The 21,514-nt window shown below is 36.1% G+C and overlaps 1 protein-coding gene across 10 annotated transcripts in view; it reads left to right on the top strand.

The window, feature by feature from the left end:
- LOC115223434 (tight junction protein ZO-1) overlaps positions 1–21,514 on the top strand; it is an 832,981-nt gene that overhangs the window by 765,310 nt on the left and 46,157 nt on the right. For 8 of the 10 annotated variants that reach the window (XM_029793979.2, XM_029793984.2, XM_029793982.2 and 5 more), the window contains 9 exons: positions 708–790; positions 1,291–1,501; positions 2,352–2,449; positions 3,019–3,246; positions 4,045–4,117; positions 7,637–7,789; positions 12,123–12,256; positions 13,510–13,748; positions 18,382–18,600. In XM_029793979.2, coding sequence (XP_029649839.1) covers positions 708–790; positions 1,291–1,501; positions 2,352–2,449; positions 3,019–3,246; positions 4,045–4,117; positions 7,637–7,789; positions 12,123–12,256; positions 13,510–13,748; positions 18,382–18,600 — 1,438 coding nt within the window. The remainder of the gene's footprint in view (positions 1–707; positions 791–1,290; positions 1,502–2,351; positions 2,450–3,018; positions 3,247–4,044; positions 4,118–7,636; positions 7,790–12,122; positions 12,257–13,509; positions 13,749–18,381; positions 18,601–21,514) is intronic. The other 2 variants (XM_029793980.2, XM_029793981.2) reach the window with 2 other exon arrangements.

Raw genomic sequence — 21,514 nt, 5'->3', positions numbered from 1 at the left:
GGGACATAAACGAACCAACAATGGTTGTCAAGTAATGTGATGGGGACAAAAATAGACATACTCTTTACTCTTTTACTTGTTTCAGTCATTTGACTGTGGCCATGCTGGAGCACCACCTTTAGTCGAGCAAATCGAACCCGGGACTTATTCTTTGTAAGCCCAGTACTTATTCTATCGGTCTCTTTTGCCGAACCACTAAGTAACGGGGACATAAACACACCAGCATCGGTTGTCAAGCAATGCTAAGGGGACAAACACAGACACACAAACATACACGCACATACATATATGTACATATATATGACGGGCTTCTTTCAGTTTCCGTCTACCAAATCCACTCACAAGGCTTTGGTCGTCCCGAGGCTATAGTAGAAGACACTTGCCCAAGGTGCCACGCAGTGGAACTGAACCCGGAACCATGTGGTTGGTAAACAAGCTGGATTTCTTTTAGTTTCCACCTGTCAAATCCACTTCTTGTATGGATGCTCATTGGTTGGATTTTACCAATACAGTATTGTTATACTGATTCAGTCTGAGAATCATTAATGGTATACATGTCTGTGGAATATTCAGCCACCAACATTATCAAAACTAATGCAGGATCGATCATCATTGTGTGTGTTTGTGCATGTGTTCGCATGCACTTTTGTGTCCATAGATTATTTTGTTCCCTCTGATGACAATATGCTCCCTATTTTCGTTAACAGAGAAAAGTGGTCATGAAGATGACGGTAGGAAAAACCGAACAGGTGTTGTGAAACTTAGTGCTATTAATGGTGTTATGACTCAGGTAAGGAATTTTATTTCTTGAAAACATTTAATTTATTAACACCCAGACCATCTGGAAAAAGTTCAAGACTAAATGTCATTATGTCCCCCAATATATATATATATATATACACACACACACATATATATATATATATCATCCGAGAATGTGTTCACTCTATCTTATGAACTTCACTCTACTTTAAAACAAAGCATGTATGTTTTTAAAGACATATTTATGTATTCATTTGCTTGCTTAATGCCTGTTTTCTATGCTGGCATAGGTTGGACAGAAGCTTATTTGAGGCAGTATTTTATAGTTGGATGCTCTTCCTGTCCCTGACCCTTATCTGCATTTCACTAAAGGGATTTTAAAGTGCAGAGCTACAGGAGGGAATGTGTCTGTGGGAATCAGCATGTATGTGAACATATGTCTGTGAATTTACGCGTGTGACTACTGTATGTCTGTGTGTTTATGATTTTATTGTCTTATATTGAATTTTGTTTTTTCTCCGCCTACAGAATAAACACTGTCTGTTGGACATTACTCCTGATTCAGTTGAAAAGCTCAACTTTGCACAATATTACCCTTTGGTAATTTTTGTGGCATCAGAAACGAAGGCTGCTATGAAAGATGTTCGTTCACGGTGGGCCAAAAACTCAAGCAAGAACTTGAAAAAGCTCTACGAAGAATCGATGAAATTAGAGAAGTTCTACAGTTATTTATTTACAGGTAATTAATGTATTATCACTGTTGCAAGGATTTTAGGAGATCTTTTGTCAGTGGCAAGGGTGGCTGGTCCTCTGAGATTTGTTGGAGAAAAGAAATAAATTATTTCAGACCAGTGGACTATTTTAAATGCTCCTGTGAGTCATTTGATGGTGCTATTAAAATGGGTAATGGGTTTACTTTAGCACCCAAGAACGACAACAATTCTCCAAAGAACTTCTACATAGGCACAGGTGGTGTGGTGTGATGTGAGCAAGATTTGGTTGATAAGGTGGCAAGCTGGCAGAAACGTTAGCACGCTGGATGAAATGCTTAGCGGTATTTCGTCTGCCACTACGTTCTGAGTTCAAATTCCGCCGAGGTCAACTTTGCCTTTCATCCTTTCAGGGTCGATTAAATAAGTACCAGTTACGCACTGGGGTCGATATAATCAACTTAATCCGTTTGTCTGTCCTTGTTTGTCCTCTCTGTGTGTAGCCCCTTGTGGGCAATAAAGAAATAAGATTTGGTTGCTATTACAAGCAAATTAAGTGACTCTCGTTCTTTATATTATGGTAAATCATTTACACTATATACTATGTTGGCTTTTTTGCCGGAGAAGTATTGCGCCTGGTCCATATTATCTAAGTGTGCACCTATTCCATATTATCTAATAGGTTGTTTTTTTCTTTAAAGATGGCAAGGTTTGATTTGAGAAAGGTTTGGCTGCTATTTCTAACAGAACAAGCAACTATGTACAGAAGTTGCTCCCTCATTCACTTATATGATCGTGATGCTGATGCTTGTAATCCTATCTATTTCATTGAATTACTCCTTTAATTTTGCTAAGTAACTATTAATTGTATTCCAACAGGTACAATTATCCATAACAGCAGTGATAGTTGGTATCGTAAATTGAAAGAAATGATTGACTTCCAGCAAAAGCAACAAATATGGATATCAGAAAAACCGGTGTGTTATTATTCTAATCTTTTCCTCTTCTTGATATCGTCAGCATTTAACGTCTCTTTTGTCTAACTAATGCTTTACAATTCATCTCTTCCACTGCTCTCATCATCATCATCATCGTTTAACATCCATTTTCCATGCTAGCATGAGTTGGACAGTTCAACCGAGGTCTGGGAAGCCAGGAGGCTGCACCAGGCACCAGTCTGACCTGGCAGTGTTTCTACAGCTGGATGCCCTTCCGAACACCAACCACTCCGTGAGTGTAGTGGGTGCTTTTTATGTGCCTCTGGCACAGGCCAGAGGAGGCTGGCAATGGCCATGATTGGTTGGTGCTTTATATGTGTCACTGGCATGGACACCAGTCAAGGCGGCGCTGGCATCGGCCACATTCAGATGTTGCTTTTTACGTGTAGAAAAAAATGGAAACCTTATTGAGAACCCGAATAGTAGATATATAGTTAAAAATACAAATAGATAATAAATTAATTAATATACAAAAATACAAATTGATTAACTAATCAATGAAAAAAATTAATAAAAATATTAATTTCCATCTCTTATCGTGTTTTCAGCTGACAGATTCTAAGCATGATGATTTCTTATTTCCAATGTCAACCCGACTTAGCATGGTGGCCTCTCCTGAGACAGAACAAGCGCTAAATCGTCCCGTTGATGACATTGATACGTTACCTATTAAAACAGCTCCACTCATGCGCTCCTCTTCAGACCCCAGCATAGCAACTATTGATAGAATTCCAGCCATAGCGACATACCCTTCACCCCCAAACTACAAACGAAAAGTAAGTACATCTGTATTATTATTATTATTATTATTATTATTATTATTATTATTATTATTATTAAATTATTATTATTATTATTATTAGGCAGCAAGCTGGTAGAATTGTTAGCAAGTCAGAATGCTTATCAGCACTTTGAGTTCAAATTCTGAATTCGACTTTGTCTCTCATCCTTTTGGAACTTTTCTTCTCTCCCTCTCTCTCTCCCCTCTCTCTCTTTGTCTATTCTTCTCTCACCTCGCACTTCACCCCTTCAACTTGAACTCCATCCTTCTTTTATTGCTCTCTGCCTAAAATGATCAATATTTCTCTCTTTTACTCTTCCTTTTTTTTTGTCTCTTTTCTTTCTCATTCTTCATCTTTACCATTCTCTCTGTTAATATCTCTGTATCTTGCATTCCTTCCTTCAATTATATTGTATCTGTCACTCCAAACATCATTTCTGACCAATAATTCTTCTCCCTTCTTCTTCTTATTCTTATCACTCCTAACCTCATTCTTCTCTAATTCCACTTCCTTTATCTCTCTCCAACCCCTCTTCTACACATTCTCAGAATTCTTCACTAATACCAAACTTTGATGTCCAAAGGACACGAAAATCTTTCTTCAATCTCCAATCAATGGTTTGGTCCAAAATATCAGGAAATTCTTTTCCTAACAACATATAGGATATTTTCTTTCTTAAATATCATACTTTGCCTCTGTGCATTTGTGTGTGTGAGTCTCATATTCTTTAATTTCTTCATTTTACTCCACTATATTCCATTCACATTTCTTCTCTAACTCTACTTTTCTTAGGAGAACAGTATACCCCACACAAAAGAACCTACTTACTCAGACAGCCACCAATCACCCATCAGGTATAAAGAAGGTAAGCAACCCAGATAAATGTTCATATTTTTTCCCATATAACTTACTCTGGTAACACTACTACAGGTGAAATATTGATTTATTGGAAACTTCGGTGGCAAAACCTTTTCACCTTGGTCAACACTCGCTAAATTCAACAAATATTAATTTTATTTAAATAATTAAATAAAATACAGGTATCTGAATATTTGTATAAATGCTACATGCATATTAATACTGTTGCACTGTGCAAGATACTAGTGTCTGCAAGGTATTAGTAAACCAATCTGTCTGTCACAGCAAATTGAAGTTCATGTTCAGAAATTAGTACAAACTTTAAGATATATTATTTACATTATTTATGTTTGACGGATATTTGTCCTCATCTTCTTTGTTGTTAACACAACGTTTTGGCTGATATACCCTCCAGCCTTCATCAGGTGTTTTGGGAAAGTGGGTTCGAATTTTCTCCAAGACTCATGGAATTTATCATTATATAAATAAGGTAATTATTTTGACATCTGATGAATGGCACACCATGCACCTGTACAAGCTGATATACCCTCGGCTAATATACCCTCCAGCCTTCATCAGGTGTCTTGGGGAAATTTTGAACCCAGGTTCAAAATTTTCCCCAGCCAAAATGTTGTGTTAACAACAAACAAGATGAGGACAAATATCTGTCAAATATAAATAATGTACATAATTCCTCATCTTTTAAATATAGAACTGTATAGATTTTAAGATGTTCTGGACCATTGGTGTTCAGAAATTGGGTGTTGTACCTGTATTTTCTCTCATGCTTGTTTTAACAGACTTTAATCATTGTTTTTTCCGTGTTATATCGCATATATTGCATTCAGCAAAAGAAAAAAGAAAGAAAAAGAAAATGAAAAAGGAAGTTCAATTCCTGCTCAGTTTATTTGCAGAATATATTCACAGACAAATAACCATTTTCTTGAATTGTTCCGTTTCGTTTGTGTATATACATCCAGATTCTTTTTGTTTTGACTTTTCTGCTCATGGAATTTATCATTATATAAATAAGGTAATTATTTTGACATCTGATGAATAGCACACCATGACCCTGTACAGGCAATGTTGATTTGATGGCGGCAGCGAACTTACATACAGCACAAACATTCATTTGATCTTTATAAACAAATCATCTGTGCAGGTTGTTCAGCAAGAAGTTTCTGTATCATCTTTCTCTGACTCGAGAGACTAACAAAATAACTGAAAACAAAAAAAAAAAAATAATAATAATAATGAGGTGTATATATTATATACAAATAATGGTGGAGAAAAAAAAACTTTCGTACATCTGGCCACTCTATCTGTAGATGTATTTAGATTCCTTATTTTCTTTATTCTTGTTGTACTGGTTTCAGTCATTGGACTGCAGCCAGCCATACAGGATCAAATTGCCCCTCCAAAATATCATGCTAGTACTTATTTGATCATTCTTTATTTTTTTGAACTACTGAATTACTCTTCAACATAATTAGACACAGCACCAGTTCATGATAGTGAAGAAAGACATGCACACATGTATGCATGTGTGCATGCAACAAGCTTCTGCATTTTTGTTTTGCTTCTTTTTTTTATATATATTATAATTTACATTGGTTTTTATTTTTATGCTTTTTATTTTTTTCTCTTATTTTCTACAAATATCCTGATATATATAATTATTATCATCTTCCCCATTTAACTTCCCTGTTCCATGGGTTGGATGGTTTAACTGTATCTAATGGGTTCAAGGCTGTATCATGTACCAGGTGTTTTCATGGCACCAGCGCTAGTGTAGTTACCATGCAACTTGCAAAACTACAACCCCCATTGATTGAGTAGGGGTTACAGTACATAGGTGAGGGGCAGGGAAATGGTTTTATGCTCAGAGATGAGGGGTGAAAGTATGAAAAATTGGGGCAAGAATAAAACCGCTTTCTTCCCATAGGGGAGCCACATGGCTTCTCGCATTATAGGAGGAAGATTGAAAATGACCAGGATGGAGATAGAAAGAGAAAGGGAGAGAGAGAGTATTTCTTTATTCACCATAAGGTTGAGAAAAAGAGGGGACAAAACAAACGTTGGGGTCAGGGTATGGAATGAGACGAAACATATGAATAAACAAACAATTAAAATATATACAATTAAATTAGAGAGAGAGAGAGAGAGCCAGACAAACAGATAGATAGGTAAAAATAGTGATGATGAGATGTCAGTGAGTGGGAACAAGAGAATAAGGAGTGTGGTTGAATTGAAATTTCAAGAGTGGGAGTGTGAGAGATGGTTAGAGGTGCAGAATGGATGAGAGGTGAACTATAGTGAATGAAAAACAAGTGTTAAGGGATTATAAGTTGGAGGAAGTAGAAATGAGTAGGAGACAACTGTAAAGAATGGGTAGGGTTGCAGAGGGGACGTAGTGGCTGATGGATGAGGAGTTGGGGTGTGACCTATGCTGAGTTAGGGGAGGGGGAGTAGAAAAGAGCAGGAAATTACCAACAGTGCTGAAAAGTGGGAATGAAGAGCTGCAGAATGGTAATAATGATACATTAGACATGGGGGGGGGGAGATGGAAGTAAATGAGAGAGATGAGGTGGGAGAGGTTACAAAGATGTTACAGAAAGAGAGAGAGAAGCAGGTGTAGTGCATGGGGTGAGTGAGAGGGATGTACGATGGTGGAGGTGGATAGATAATTTGGTGGCTTAAGAGGGTGTTCAATGTAAAATGTGAGAGGAGAGGACAGTATTAAAGTTGAACAATGGATATCAAGTGAAAGGGCTCTGGGTAGGAAGGAAGTTAAGTGGTTTCAGGAAAAGCCCATGAAGTATGCAGTCCTACTCACATTTAATTACATTAGCAGAATACTGCAGACAGAGAGAGATGATGGATAGGGGATCCCTTGAGGAGAAAATTGGATGAGGGACCCAGTTGTGCACTTGGCACTTGGCTGACATGGATGGGTCTTGTTGAGAATCACATATTGCCAGTCATCCTTGTCCTTTGTTCAAAGTCCTGATACCAGTGTTCATCACTTTGTCCCATTTCTTCCTGGGTTTACCTCTTCTGCAAGCTCCATCCAACTTAAGGGATCAATACCTAGTTGTTTTCATCCATATGCACCATCACAGTGCAGTCTTCTTTTTTGCATAGTACATCTGATTGCTCAGTTTTTCTCTTGACACATTTGTACTTTGCCATTCATACGCAATTAATAATGATACATAATTGATTTACTATCTTAAAAGTCTTGAGTGTTTTCAAAATTAATTGGAAAACAGTATATTTTGTTCCAAATATAGCCATGGATGTTTTGATCAAAGACACTCCTACAATATCTAAAATGGCAAAAGGGGATTAAATTCATATTAGTTAAATAAATATTTCTTTTAACTTTCTATTTTGTTTTTAATCAATTTTCCATTTTAATTTAATTTGATTTCATTTTTGTTGATATAAAAAAAAAAGATTGTTTTATTTTTGTTCAATTTATTTTTATTGATTTTTGTTTCAAATTTTGTAATTCATTTTTTAGATTACAGTAGTCTTCCTGAGGACCGTTATTATCCATCTTATTATGCTCAGAATCACTCAAGAGAGTGGTCTAACCATAGCAGGTCAAACATTGACCCTTATGCTACTCTTACCCCTAGTGAACGATTACGCTCTCAGCAGGGAGGAGAAGATGGTAAGGAGCACAGTTGATTTACCGGCCTGTTTTCAAATTAATATATTCTATATGCATTGACACCACCTGTTTGTATTTCATATATCTACATCATCTATCTTTTTAGCTAGCTGTCATATATATAAGGTTGTCCCAAAAGTTCGTAGAAAGTCTTGGAAAATAATGGTCTTTATTTTGAGGAATAATTTTTGTTAGTACTTGGCGAGTAAAAATTCAATTTTCACAAGTGTTTACAAACTTTTGGGACAACCTAATATATATATGACATACAATATGTGTGTATGTATATATATATATATATATATATATTTAAAATAATAAGGGTGAAAATTTGAATATTAATTTTATTAATATCAATTTAAAACCAGTGATCTAGCATATTTAAAAATCTGAAGTTTCAGAAAATGCTATATGACATACATATAAAAGGGATGACCTATAAGTGGACATCCATTATGCTTCTTGAGAACATTCCTTTCTTAGTGGTAAGACCATAGCGGATCTTCTTCTAGCATAATGGATGTCCACTAACAGTTCATCCCTTTTATATGTATATATATATATATATATATATATATATTTACACACCCAGTCTATTTTTATATTACAGATATACACTATCATATATGTTTTGCATGATAATACATATATATTATTGCATAGGAGACAGGCTTGATTATCCTTGTGAAAAAGAAAAATTATGCCAAATGCCATTTTTGTTGTCTGTATCAAAATTATCACATTTTTTTCAATTTAGTTTGACCCTTTCCATACCAACCTGCCTGACAGTTTTAGGGTACAAACTTCCAGTTTGAAAGTGGTTTAAATTACAACCTGCCCCTCAAAATTTCATGTTAATTTAGGTCCAAAACATTAGCAGTGTACATTAAAAGAAGTATGACAACAAAAGGCTAACTAACATGTTCGATACGGTTGTTCAAATCTTTAACTGAAATCTGAAGGCTTCCAAAATCTGAAATTGTTTCCAAGAGGAGAACCATAGATGGAACTCCTGAAACTAGTGGATGTAGGTTAGATAAACATAAAGCAAAAGTGGTATGTAGTTGATAAATTGAAGCAAAAGTAATTGGTGGGTTTGCTGTGGTGAAAAGTGTTCCCATAATGAATCTGTTATATGTCAAACAAAGGTGGACTTGTACTAAGTTTATATAAAACTACCTTCATGGTTTGTGTGTAAGATGTATGTATTAACCATTTAGCACTCAGATTATTGTCAAATATAATGCTTATTTATTCACATTGTTTTGAATTAATCATGCATTATCTTATAGCTTTGAAACTTCCTTTTAGAATGATATTGTAGAGTAGGTGTAAGAAGCCAGATCTGGCTGGTTTGAATATAAAACAAGTGGAATACTTTGGCCAGATGAGGCTAGTTTAAATGCTAAAGGGTTAAATGTAAATGGATAACATGTTTTAAGTTAGGCCTCTTGACCAAGCTGTCATATTTTATAGATGCAAATAAAAAAGGTGGAGGCACAATGGCCCAGTGGTTAGGGCAGCAGACTTGCAGTCGTAGGATTGCGGTTTTGATTTCCAGACCGGGCGTTGTGAGTGCTTATTGAGCGAAAACACCTAAAGCTCCACGGGGCTCTGGCAGGGGGTGGTGGCAATCTCTGCTGTACTCTTTCACCACAACTTTCTCTCACATCTTTCTTCTGTTGGCCTGCTCGCTTAGCCAGCGGGGTGGCGTTATTTGAAGGCTAAAACAATGCGAAGCACATTGTGACCAGCGATGTGTAGCAACATCTGATAGCCTGGTGGAAAAAAAAAATATTTATATATGCAATCATTCTGAAATCTAAAACAACAACTTCCAGCCCAAAGCATTTCACGTAGAGGATTAGCAATTGTATCATTTTAGGAGTATCAACTGTTTTATAGAATTTCCAGAAAATCAAAGATAATCAAATATGTCCCTGTACTATGATATATATACTGCACATTTATGTAATAGATTTGGACTGGAGATCAATACATATATTACAGTGTATAAGTGTGCATGTGGGTGTGTAGCTTTGATTCATAAAACTTCAAACTATTACAGCTTTATTTTTTTCTTGTAAATGTTGTTGAGAGTTGGGAGTTCTCATCAACAAATACAAGGGGAAATTATTTTTAAAAATAAGCATCATAAAAAAATAACAAATTACAATGCAGAAAAATAACTGCTAGCCATTGACACAAAATGCAAATATATATGGCCAAGGACAAGAATCCTAGGAGCATAAATAGGACACATTTTTACATTTGGCTGTGTGACCTGAAATACTGTAGGGATTCACCATATTTTCTGGCATACAAATCAAATTTTTCAGACCAAAATTTACGGAGTGGCTGTGTGGTAAGTAGCCTGTCTACCAACCACATGGTTCTGGGTTCAGTCCCACTGCGTGGCACCTTGGGCAGGTGTCTTCTACTATAGCCTCGGACAGACCAAAGCCTTGTGAGTGGATTTGGTAGACGGAAACTGAAAGAAGCCTGTCGTATATATGTATATATATATATATATGTATGCGTTTGTGTGTCTGTGTTTGTCCCTCTAGCATTGGTTGACAACCGATGCTGGTGTGTTTATGTCCCCGTCACTTAGCAGTTCGGCAAAAGAGACCGATAGAATAAGTACTAGGCTTACAAAAGAATAAGTTCCGGGGTCGAGTTGCTCGATTAAAGGCGGTGCTCCAGCATGGCCGCAGTCAAATGACTGAAACAAGTAAAAGAGTAAGAGTAATCAAAACCAAAAAAAGGTAGATTGACTTAGACCCAAAAAAAGGCTTTGGAGGACCAAAAATTCCATGTGAAATACTGCAGGATATGGAACGGTTACAATGATGCTTGGACGGTTACGCCACAGGTTTACACTATATACATCAACTTGTATGCTGGAAAACACAGTAGTTCCTTAGACCAGTGTTTTTTAACCTGGGTTCCGCCAGTACAGTCCAGGGGTTCTGCAAGAAGTTACAAAACTGCTAAAATCGGCAGTAATTTTTAATTCTCCTGTGCAGATATGTGTGCAGAAGACTATTAAATTATTGCACTGGGGTTCCTCGAGCCAGTGGAATGTTTCTTTGGGGTTCCGCTCCAGCAAAAAGATTGAAAAGCACTGCCTTAGACAAATGCTGATCGTGCCAAATGTTGAAATCCATAGACAAACAGAGACCATCAGAAAGCTTGTAACCAGGCTTAGTTCAGACACCTTAAGCATCCGGTGGTAATCTGACAAAGAAGCTAGGGAAGACAGAGAGAGAGAGAGAGAAAGGGATGCTGCATAAAGATCTATGGTGATTTAGATAGATGGATGGACGGACCGAGACAGCTCAAGTTATGTGTATTACATGAATGTTTTGGCACAATCTATATGTAATATATATATTTATTGATAATCAATCTGTGTATAATACATCTATTTATTGATATGTAATCTATACGTATTATATAAATGTATTGACATGCAATTGATTTGTATTACTACATTTATGTGATACATACATGTGCATTGATACAATCTATGTATAATATATTGTATGTGTACATGAATGCATACATTTTAACACAATCTCCCTCTCATGCATAAACACACACACACACACACACTACACTACAGAGACATCTCAAAAGTGAATAGACAGCATCGTTTTTTGAAAGATTCATTTCTTGAAACAAAATAATGTCATTTCATCCGTTTAAATACTCTATCTAATATTTAATAGGTATGCTTTGCACATTATACATTAACAAGTTTGAAGCATCGAGTAATGCTTACACAGATAAAATAGAGGTGTCTATTTACTTTTGAGGTGTATGTGTATATGTAAAACACAGATATGAATTGAAACCCAATCTATGTATATTGAGTCTCCATCTACTATTTACCATTCTTAAGGTTTTGTTTATATTTTATCTTTTACTTTTAACATTCTAAAGACTTGATAATAATTGCTGATTTGTTTCATCTGATTGGTTTTAAATTTTCAGCTGTGTGTATGTGTGTGTTTTGTCATTGTTTTACCCAGGATCAATCCTGATCAAGGTATTCCACTTGTGACTCTCCCATCTATTTTTTTCAAGACTCATTCATAAACAGTTACATTATCCAATAAATTCTGCCCTTTTTATAAAGGACAGTAGAGGTGTTATCTGAAAGAGATTTACTTGCTATTTCTAGCAAGTTAAACAACCACAGAGAGGTTCTCTCATTAGTTTTTTTTTTGGTGCATATGTTTGTGTGTGTGTGTGTGTACAAACAAAAAAAAAAAGAAAAAGAAAATACCCACGTTCATAAGCACAAAAATTCAATTTTCATTTCTAGATCATTATTCAAGCCGTAGATACCAGGAATTTCCTCAGAACCATTGGAAACGAGATGATCGTGTCCCTCATACACATCACAATCCATCCTCACCACCGTCGCATCCTGAACAAAGTCCATCTCATGATCAAAAGGTTTGCCTTATTTACAAAGTTCTTGTCATTCTTTTTTTTTTTCTGTCTTTATTCTTTCCTCAACTCTTTTTGATATTTTGTTCTCTTTATTTAATTTTCCTTTTATATAGGTACAGGCATGATTGTGTGGTTATGAGGTTCACTTCTCAACCACATGGTTCTGAGTTCAGTCTCACTGCATGGTAGCTTGGGCAAGTGCCTTCTGCTATAGCCCCCAGGTCAAGCAAAACCATGTGAATGGATTTTGTAGATGGGAACTGAAGGAAGCTTGTTGTGTGTGTGTGTGTTAGTTACTTTCTCTTTGCCTTGATTTCATGTGATAGTTGTAAACGAGTTTCAGGGTCATGCAAGTGGTGTCCTTTGTTTCCAATCTTAAGTGAAAACATGTTTAGTCATGGGGAAAATATTACCTTATTTGGAAACAGGTGAGGGTTGATGACAGGAAGGGCATCCAGCCATAGAAAATCTGCCTTAACAAATTCTCTCTGATCCATGTGAGCATGAATGAATGGAAGTTAAGGCTCTGCTTGTTTTAATTGATGTGACCAGCATGTTGCTCTAGTCAGCATGTCAACCCATCTGACAATGGAGCCCTGTGACAATAGTATCTCACCCAGCATCCTAACAATTTCACCAATCCCCCACTGTAGATTGAGGGTTCATTTATCAACCTTAGAAAGATAAACGGCAAAGATGACCTTGATGGAATTTGAACTCAGGGAAACAGGGAGCCAGAACAAATACTGCAAGATATTCTGACACTCTGATGATGATTCTGATTCTGCCAACTCACCATTTAACCTTTTGCCAGTCCAGTGTATCACCTGCGATATACAAAGACATATATACATGTTTCTTGTGTCCATGTATGAATATTATGCACATTCCCAATTTTTTTCAACAACCAGAATATCTTTGGACTTATATGGGAAGGAAAGCTTTATATTATTCTGAACATAAAAGGTGACAGAATTGTTAGCATGCTGGGTAAAATGCTTAGCCTTTTATCCTTTTGGTGTCACCAAAATAAGTACCAGTTGAACACTGGGGTCAATTTAACCAACTTAGCCCCTCTCCCAAATTTGCTGGCCTTGTGCCAAAATTTGAAATTATTTTTCAGAACATATGAAACAAGGGCTAACTAAAAGTATGAAAACAAGCATGGATGTTTAGGGCAAACTTTTAAAATGTTCTAAATAGGCAAAGGGTTAAACAAGGTCAATTGGTTTAATTTGTTTCATTTATTTTTACAGATTTACAATGATTCATCTTCATATAGCAGTGATTCATACAGTCGGTATACATCTAATCCTGCTAACAAACATGATGACAGCAAGCTTCAAGAAAAATTTGGTTCATTGTTTAATGCAAAGCGTATTGATCGGAATACCTCATCGCATGACCCATATCGCTTCACTCGCAGCACAGCAAATCCAGTCAGCACCATCAATGTAGATAAAGCAAAGTTATCAGACCTATCTGCCAAGTATCGGTAAGGAACCAAACCATTTAATTTTCTCTGCTATCTTGAAGACAAAAATGATAATAGCTTTAATGGATTAAGAGTCTGGGGTTAATTTTAATACCTTTTTTTTTTTTTAGACATGAAGAAAATTACATGTTCAACTGAGTGTTTTAAATTAGATTTGAAAGAGAAGCATTTTTCTCTGTCATCTCAAAAACTAAGTGGCTTAAGGGGACTAGTTATGTGCAGTTCATTGTAACAGTTTTCATTGCACTCATTATCTATAGACTACAGTTTGTACTTTTATGTAGCACAGTGACTGGTGCAACACATCCTCTTCAAACAGAGACCATCAGAAAGCTAGTAACCAGGCTCAGTTCAGACACCTTAAGCATCTGGTGATAATCTGAAAAAGAAGCTAGGGAAGACAGAGAGAGGGGCATGCTGCATGAAGATCTATGGTGATTTAGATAGATGGATGGACAGACAGAGACAGCTCAAGTTATGTGTATTACATGAATATTTCGGCACAATCCATATGTAATATATATCATCATCATCATCGTTTAACATCCGTTTTCCATGCTAGCATGGGTTGGACGATTTGACTGAACCAGATGGCTGTACCAGGCTTCAATCTTGATCTGGCAGAGTTTCTACAGCTGGATGCCCTTCCTAATGTCAACCACTCTGAGAGTGTAGTGGGTGCTTTAACGTGCCAGTCAGGCAGTACTGGCAATGACCTCACTCAAATCTTTTACACATGCCACCGGCACAGGTGCCAGTAAGGCAATGCTGGTAACGATCACATTCGAATGGTGCCTTTTATGTGCCACTGGCACGGAAGCCGGTTAGCCGCTCTGTCAACGATCACACTCATATGGTGCTCCTTGCACCCTACTAGCACAGATACCAGTCATCGATTTTGATTTTGATTTCACTTGCCTCAGCAGGTCTTCGCAAGCAGAGTTTTAGTGTCCAAAGAGGGAAAAGGTACACATAAGTGGGCTGGTTATGCCCCTGGCATAGGCCACGAGATATGTAATCAATCTGTGTATAATACATATATTTATTGATATGTAATCTATACATATTATATAAATATATTGCCATGCAATCGATTTGTATTACTACATATATGTGATGCATACATTTGCATTAGTCTCTGTCATTAGTTGCCTAGGAGTTCATCAGTGGTCACAACACCACTGTTCTTCATCTAGATCTTGACCATGGTTTTAAAAGTATATTCCTGGTTCATCCTCTCCATGTCTTGGCTAGTGAGTAACATTGAGCATTCCAGGCCAGTGTCCGGCAAGCAGTAACCATTCTTTCTGTTATGTTGTTGACAGTTACCTTTATTGGTAATGCCTTTTATGAAACATGAAAGCAATTCATAAGTATCCAACTGAAGGTTTCAAATTAATTTAAAATTAATGAATTTATCTAATTTTAAAGATATAATTGATAAGACATCTATTCTTTGTATTTTTTTTTCATCCTTTTTTTCTTCATTTTAATTTGAAGTATTTGAAATAATTAGTTTAAACAATATCATTCACTTTTGTATTCCTTATGTAATAATGTATTTTGCTATGGAAACAAACTATCTCAATCAAAAAATTACTTTACATGTTTCATATTTTGTCTCTTAAACTTATTCTTTAGAATTTGATAATTAAATTTTTAGCTTTTTTTTTTTCATTTTTGCTGCTGCTAATTGTTGCAATTTAGAATCCAAGCATAGGAAAAATCTTGTTTATTTCATTTGCGTTAATGTTTACTTTGTATATATCGTCTACAAATTGTGCAAATGACTCATTTAACTCTTTAGCATTTAAACCGATTGTATGCAACCCAAATATTCTACCTGTTTCGTGTTCAAACCAGCCAGATCTGGCCTCTCACACCTGCCCTACAATGTCACTGTAAAAACAAACAATTATTTCATTGAAATCCCAGAGCTATGTGGTAATGCACAATGTGAATAAAGCTTTACATTTGACAGAATAATTTGAATGCTAAAGGGTTAAAGAAACTGGATAAATCTAGTTTTATTGAATTCTGACTTGTAATACAATGTCTTTTTTTTTGTTATTCCTGTTCCCTCCTGCCTCCAGCTGATTCTCCAGACTTTTATTTTCCCCATGTTTTTCCCTATATATATACCTAATCCCATTTTTCTTCTTTTTTGTTATTTTTGAAAAAAAGATAAAAAGAAATACTTATTCGTTTTTGGAAATTTAATTATGTTATGTGGATAAGGTTATTTAAACAATAAATTTTCTATAAAAATGATTACGATGTAAGAAGAAATCAAAGTTTAGAAGGCGAAAAAAAATTAGGGAAATTTAAGGTTCCATATTTTTAAGCACTTTCAATGCAACTTGTATTAGTCAATAGCAATTAGAAAAACAGGAAAGCAAATTGGCCAGTTAAGTGAAAATTGACTTTGAAAGGTTTAGACTAGCTATGGGCAACCTCTTTCAAGAAGCAGGCCACATGAGACATGGTGCATCATCAGATCAGCCGTACTACTGAAAAGAATCAAAGTGATTTTTAGTTAGGTCTGCTCTTCAGAAAGTCCTGTGGGTCACAGGTTACCCATGACTGGTTCAAACTTTCAAAGAGCTTAAATCACAATTAGAGTTCAATTTAAAGAAACGGAAATTTTATGAGTAGAGACTGGCTTGGAGAATGAAGTGTATGTATAGCAATTTCTCTAATTCCTTTAATTGGCTTATAACATGGAATCAAAGAATATCTTTAAATATTTCCATGAAAATGTTGTATTAACTGATTTAACCTTTGAATTGAATATCAAGCATACAACTATGATAATTGGAAATAGCTAGAATAGTTTAAAAAACAAGTAAATGTAATTGGATTAACAGAAAATTAATTATGAGATTGCAGAAAAGTCATGACAGTCATTTAAAATATACACACATATAAAGTGTTATACACACTTTTGTTTTATTTTGGAATTGCATATTATGAGAAGAAATTTATTGAATGTCTACAGCTAGGTTGCAGGCATACTTCTATTGCAAATGTTCCTTCCTTCTGCAGGTCCTCAATTCCTGATAGAGACATGTGGATATGAGGGGCATTGTGACATGTGGCACGTCTTGGTCATTTTAACCCTTCTGTTACCATATTTCTGTTCAAAGACACTGTTGTTGTTTCAATAAATTTTGAAACTAATTAAGAAATTAGTAAAATAACCTGTTCATCATTAAGCTGGTGTTTGGAACATAAATTATCAAGAAACTTTGAAAGAAGTTTTTGATTTAAATAATTTAAAACAGGAAGTTTGTATCATAGGACCAGGGCTTGTCTTAGGCAGTCTGGTATCAAAAGGGTTAAATCTGGTAGAGTACATCCCTCTCCAGATCTGAACAGAGCCAATTCTGTCCAACACTGATAAATCTACAAGGTTGCCATTTGTACTGCATCTTATAGCAATCAGCTCTTGACCAGTTAGTCTAGGCTTAGATCGATCTTTATGTACTTGTTCAAAAAACCTGGATATGAATAAAGAATAGGCTTTCAAACTGAAGATTTAACCCTTTCATTACTGTATTTATTTTGAGATGCTCTGTGTTTCTTTCAATTACTTTAAATATTACAAAGAATTTAGTAAAATAACTTGGTTATCATTAAGCTAGTGTTAGGAACATAAAGTGTGACTAAGGTTTGGTGGAAGATTTTAATTCAAAAGTTATGAAAACAAGACATTTGTCCTCAGAGCCAGAGCCGGTTTTAGCCAAGTTGGTAACGAAAGGGTTAATGGAATAACTAGATATCCTACTTAGTTTATTAAAAACTGGTCAGTTACTGATTTCCAACAGATTTTATGAAGCTTTGTCTATGATTATAGAATTAATAAAAAGCCATTTCACACCTTGCAGTACATAATATTATCAAGAAATAAAACAAATAAAACATAGATATGTGTGTATGTTTTTAGCAAAGTGGTTAGAGTTCTGCATTCATGATTGCAAGAACAAGGGTTCAAATCCCAGACCAGATGGTGCATTGTGTTCTTTTGCAAAACACTTCATTTCACGTTGCTTTCAGTCCACTCAGCTGTAAATGAGTGACTCTGTGATGGACTGGTGTACTGTACAGGGGGAAATGATGTGATCTCTGTCACTTATACACCATAGAAACTGGGTAATCAGTTCTATGAGTCCTAGGGTGACTCAAGGTAGTACTTAGTTGTGTGTGTTTTAGATGGTATTTTTCCACAATGTAGTATTGTTTCAAGTACACCTGAGCATTGTATACAATAAGTTCATTATATATATATATATATATATATATGTAAGTATATGTATATATGTATACATGCATACTGGATATTGTGTCTTATAGATTTCAACATAGCAAACCATCAAACATGGGAAGCATTGATTTCAAATCAAGTCATTTGCAAAGCAAATTTGACTTTGATGTAGTTTAATTAGCATTTAGAAAATTAGAAAAAAAACATTATCCCCCAAAATTCATAAAATATTTTAATGGGCGTAATGGTTGTATAATTGGTATGGCTCAGCAGAAAGCAGGATGTAGGAAGAGGTTAAAAAATGTAGGAAACCTTAACAACTAATTATATTTGTCATTTTCATGGCTAAAATGACTTCTATTTCTACAGTAAAGAAGAAGGAAAAAACAAAGTTGTAGCCAGGTCCAACTCCTCTATAGATCATACGAAAGATGATTTTACATTAGAAAAGAGGGGTAAAGGGACATCTTCCAACAAAACAACAGGCAAAAAAGAACCACCTCCAGTCCCTATAAAAACATACACAATGAGAGACCGAGGGATTGAACCTGATGATAAACAATTGAGAAATTACGAAACTCCCAGTCGGTAAGGAACATAAGTAAAAAAAGATAGTATGTTTATATGTGTATGATCATGTGTGTGTGCGCATGTGTATGTGTTCTGTAACTGTTGTGATGGACAGAGGAATGGCCAAAGGGATAAGAATTTTGCTTTGCCATCACAATATTCACAGGTTGATTCCCATTGTACTACATCCTTAGACAAGGATACACCCTATACAACCACAGCCTCTGGTCAACTCTGACTGACAAAATAACATCTCAACTTATGACTCATGACATTAGCAGTTCATCTATGACGTCTCAGCTTATGACTCATGACATTAGCAGTTCGACTCTGACATCTCAGCTTATGACTCATGACATTAGCAGTTCAACTCTGACATCTCAGCTTATGACTCATGACATTAGCAGTTCAACTATGACATCTCAACTTATGACTCATGACATTAGCAGTTCAACTCTGACATCTCAGCTTATGACTCATGACATTAGCAGTTCAACTATGACATCTCAGCTTATGACTCATGACATTAGCAGTTCCACTCTGACATCTCAGCTTATGACTCATGACATTAGCAGTTCAACTATGACATCTCAGCTTATGACTCATGACATTAGCAGTTCGACTCTGACATCTCAGCTTATGACTCATGACATTAGCAGTTCAACTCTGACATCTCAGCTTATGACTCATGACATTAGCAGTTCAACTCTGACATCTCAGCTTATGACTCATGACATTAGCAGTTCAACTCTGACATCTCAGCTTATGACTCATGACATTAGCAGTTCGACTCTGACATCTCAGCTTATGACTCATGACATTAGCAGTTCAACTCTGACATCTCAGCTTATGACTCATGACATTAGCAGTTCAACTCTGACATCTCAGCTTATGACTCATGACATTAGCAGTTCGACTCTGACATCTCAGCTTATGACTCATGACATTAGCAGCTCGACTCTGACATCTTAACAATGACATAAGATAATATAACATCATATCTCAGTTATGACTGATGATGACAACATCTCAGCTATGACAGAAGACAGCATGTTAGATCTAAGCTACTGGTTATGATTATGATGTTTCAGCTATGGCAGATGACGATATGTTACATCTAAGCTGTATATGAGACAATACATTTTGTACCAATTCTCTAACAGCTCTGTTCTATGACAGATACACAGCACCCTGTAAGACAAGGAGCAGTGACTTGATTTGATGTATTATCAGCTTTTTAGAGCCAACGTAGGAGCCTCTATGTCAGTGATTCTCAACCAGGGTCCATATAAGATTTTGTTGTTAAAATTTATGTGCAATGAACTGGTTATACTTCTGCAGTACACAAAATATTTTAACAACTTTTTTTTTATATAATTCCTTATAATATTTAATTATAAAAATATAATAATAGGATTTGGCTGTTCGTACGCATGCGTCATACAGTCTGCCTTTTACTCTGAGCGAGAGGCCTTTTGTCCCTAGCAGAGGTAAGAGCTCTCTGAACTTTGCCCAGGCTATTCTTACTCTAGCAGTTACACTTTCAACACACCCGCCCCCGCTACTGACTTGGTCACCTAGATAACGGAAGCTATCAACTATTTCTAGTTTTTGTCCCTGGAATGTGGCGGAAGTTGGTCTCTGCGCATTTTCAGACTGGGCCTGGTGCAGCCTTCTGGCTTCCCAGACCACAGTTGAACTGTCCAACCCATGCCAGCATGGAAAGCGGACGCTAAACGATGATGATGATGATGATGAAGTGGCTATGAGGGTCCATCCAAGTGAAACAGAAATCAAAGGTTTAAAACGGTTGAGAACTACCAATCTGCATGATCATTTGACTGGCTAGAAAAGCTACCAAATTTCTGTTAAATCATGCTGCATTGCCTTAAAAAAGGGAAGCACACATCGCTAATGAATGTCTATATATACACCGTCTGAGTAAAAGCTGAAATGGTCAAGTTTGGCTCAGACACCTCATAGGTCTAATTGATTAGGGCTAACCTGGGGCAAAACAACGTCAGCAACGATTGACTTCTTAACAGATGTAACTGCCTGTAACATATCAGGACCTGTGTTCTTGACTTCGGTTATGATCTGGAGATTAGATGAACAGGATTAATCCTTGTTGTCTTATAACCCCAGATTAGCTCTGAATGAGCATTTATATGATCAAAAACACTCCTTTTTCTCCACAACTCCTGCCCCATGATAGCTAAGTTTTTATTGGTCAATTTGGAAAGGTGCTGAGCTGGAAGAATCGTTAGCACACGGGACAAAATGCTTAATGGCATTTCGTCTGTTTTTATGTTCAGAGTTCAAATTCCACCGAAATTGACTTTATCTTTCATCTTATCAAGGTTGACACAATAAATACCAGTTGTGCACTGGGGTTGATGCAATCGACTTGCCTGCCCACCCCCCATTTCAAACCTTGTGTTTATAGTAAAAAGAATATTATTCAATTTGTCCTTTTTAGTTTAAAATAGTGGGAGTTTGCTTCAAGAGAGGTTTGGCTGTTATTTCTAGCAGGTCAGGTGGACATGATTAGCTTGTTTGGAATTACCTTTGTTTATAGGTATGTCTATTCTGTCAGGGCTGACCTGGGGTGAGGATGAGGCTAAATAATAAAAATAACATTCCTATCAACCTGTGTGTGTGTGCGTATGTGCACATGCTTGTATGTGTGTGTGTGTATGTATGTAAGACAGAGAGAGTCTTTAAGCTGCTCGACTATATTAGAACTAACTAATGCTTCCCTAAAACATTTGCCATAATCTGATAATCCAAATGTCATTAATATCTAAATTTAAAAGCTTAGTGCTAACCTCACATAGTCTAACTAACAATGCTAATTAATTAATTGGTCATTACATAAAGAGATTTTAGAGATAAATAAATGAAGTTCTCTTTTCCTGTCTTTTGCCCTTTT

The sequence above is a fragment of the Octopus sinensis genome, linkage group LG23 (assembly GCF_006345805.1).
Source record: "Octopus sinensis linkage group LG23, ASM634580v1, whole genome shotgun sequence".
NCBI classification, from domain to species: Eukaryota; Metazoa; Mollusca; class Cephalopoda; order Octopoda; family Octopodidae; genus Octopus; species Octopus sinensis.
Note: the sequence above shows the minus strand (reverse complement) of the source record. Positions and strands in the feature narration are given on the sequence as shown.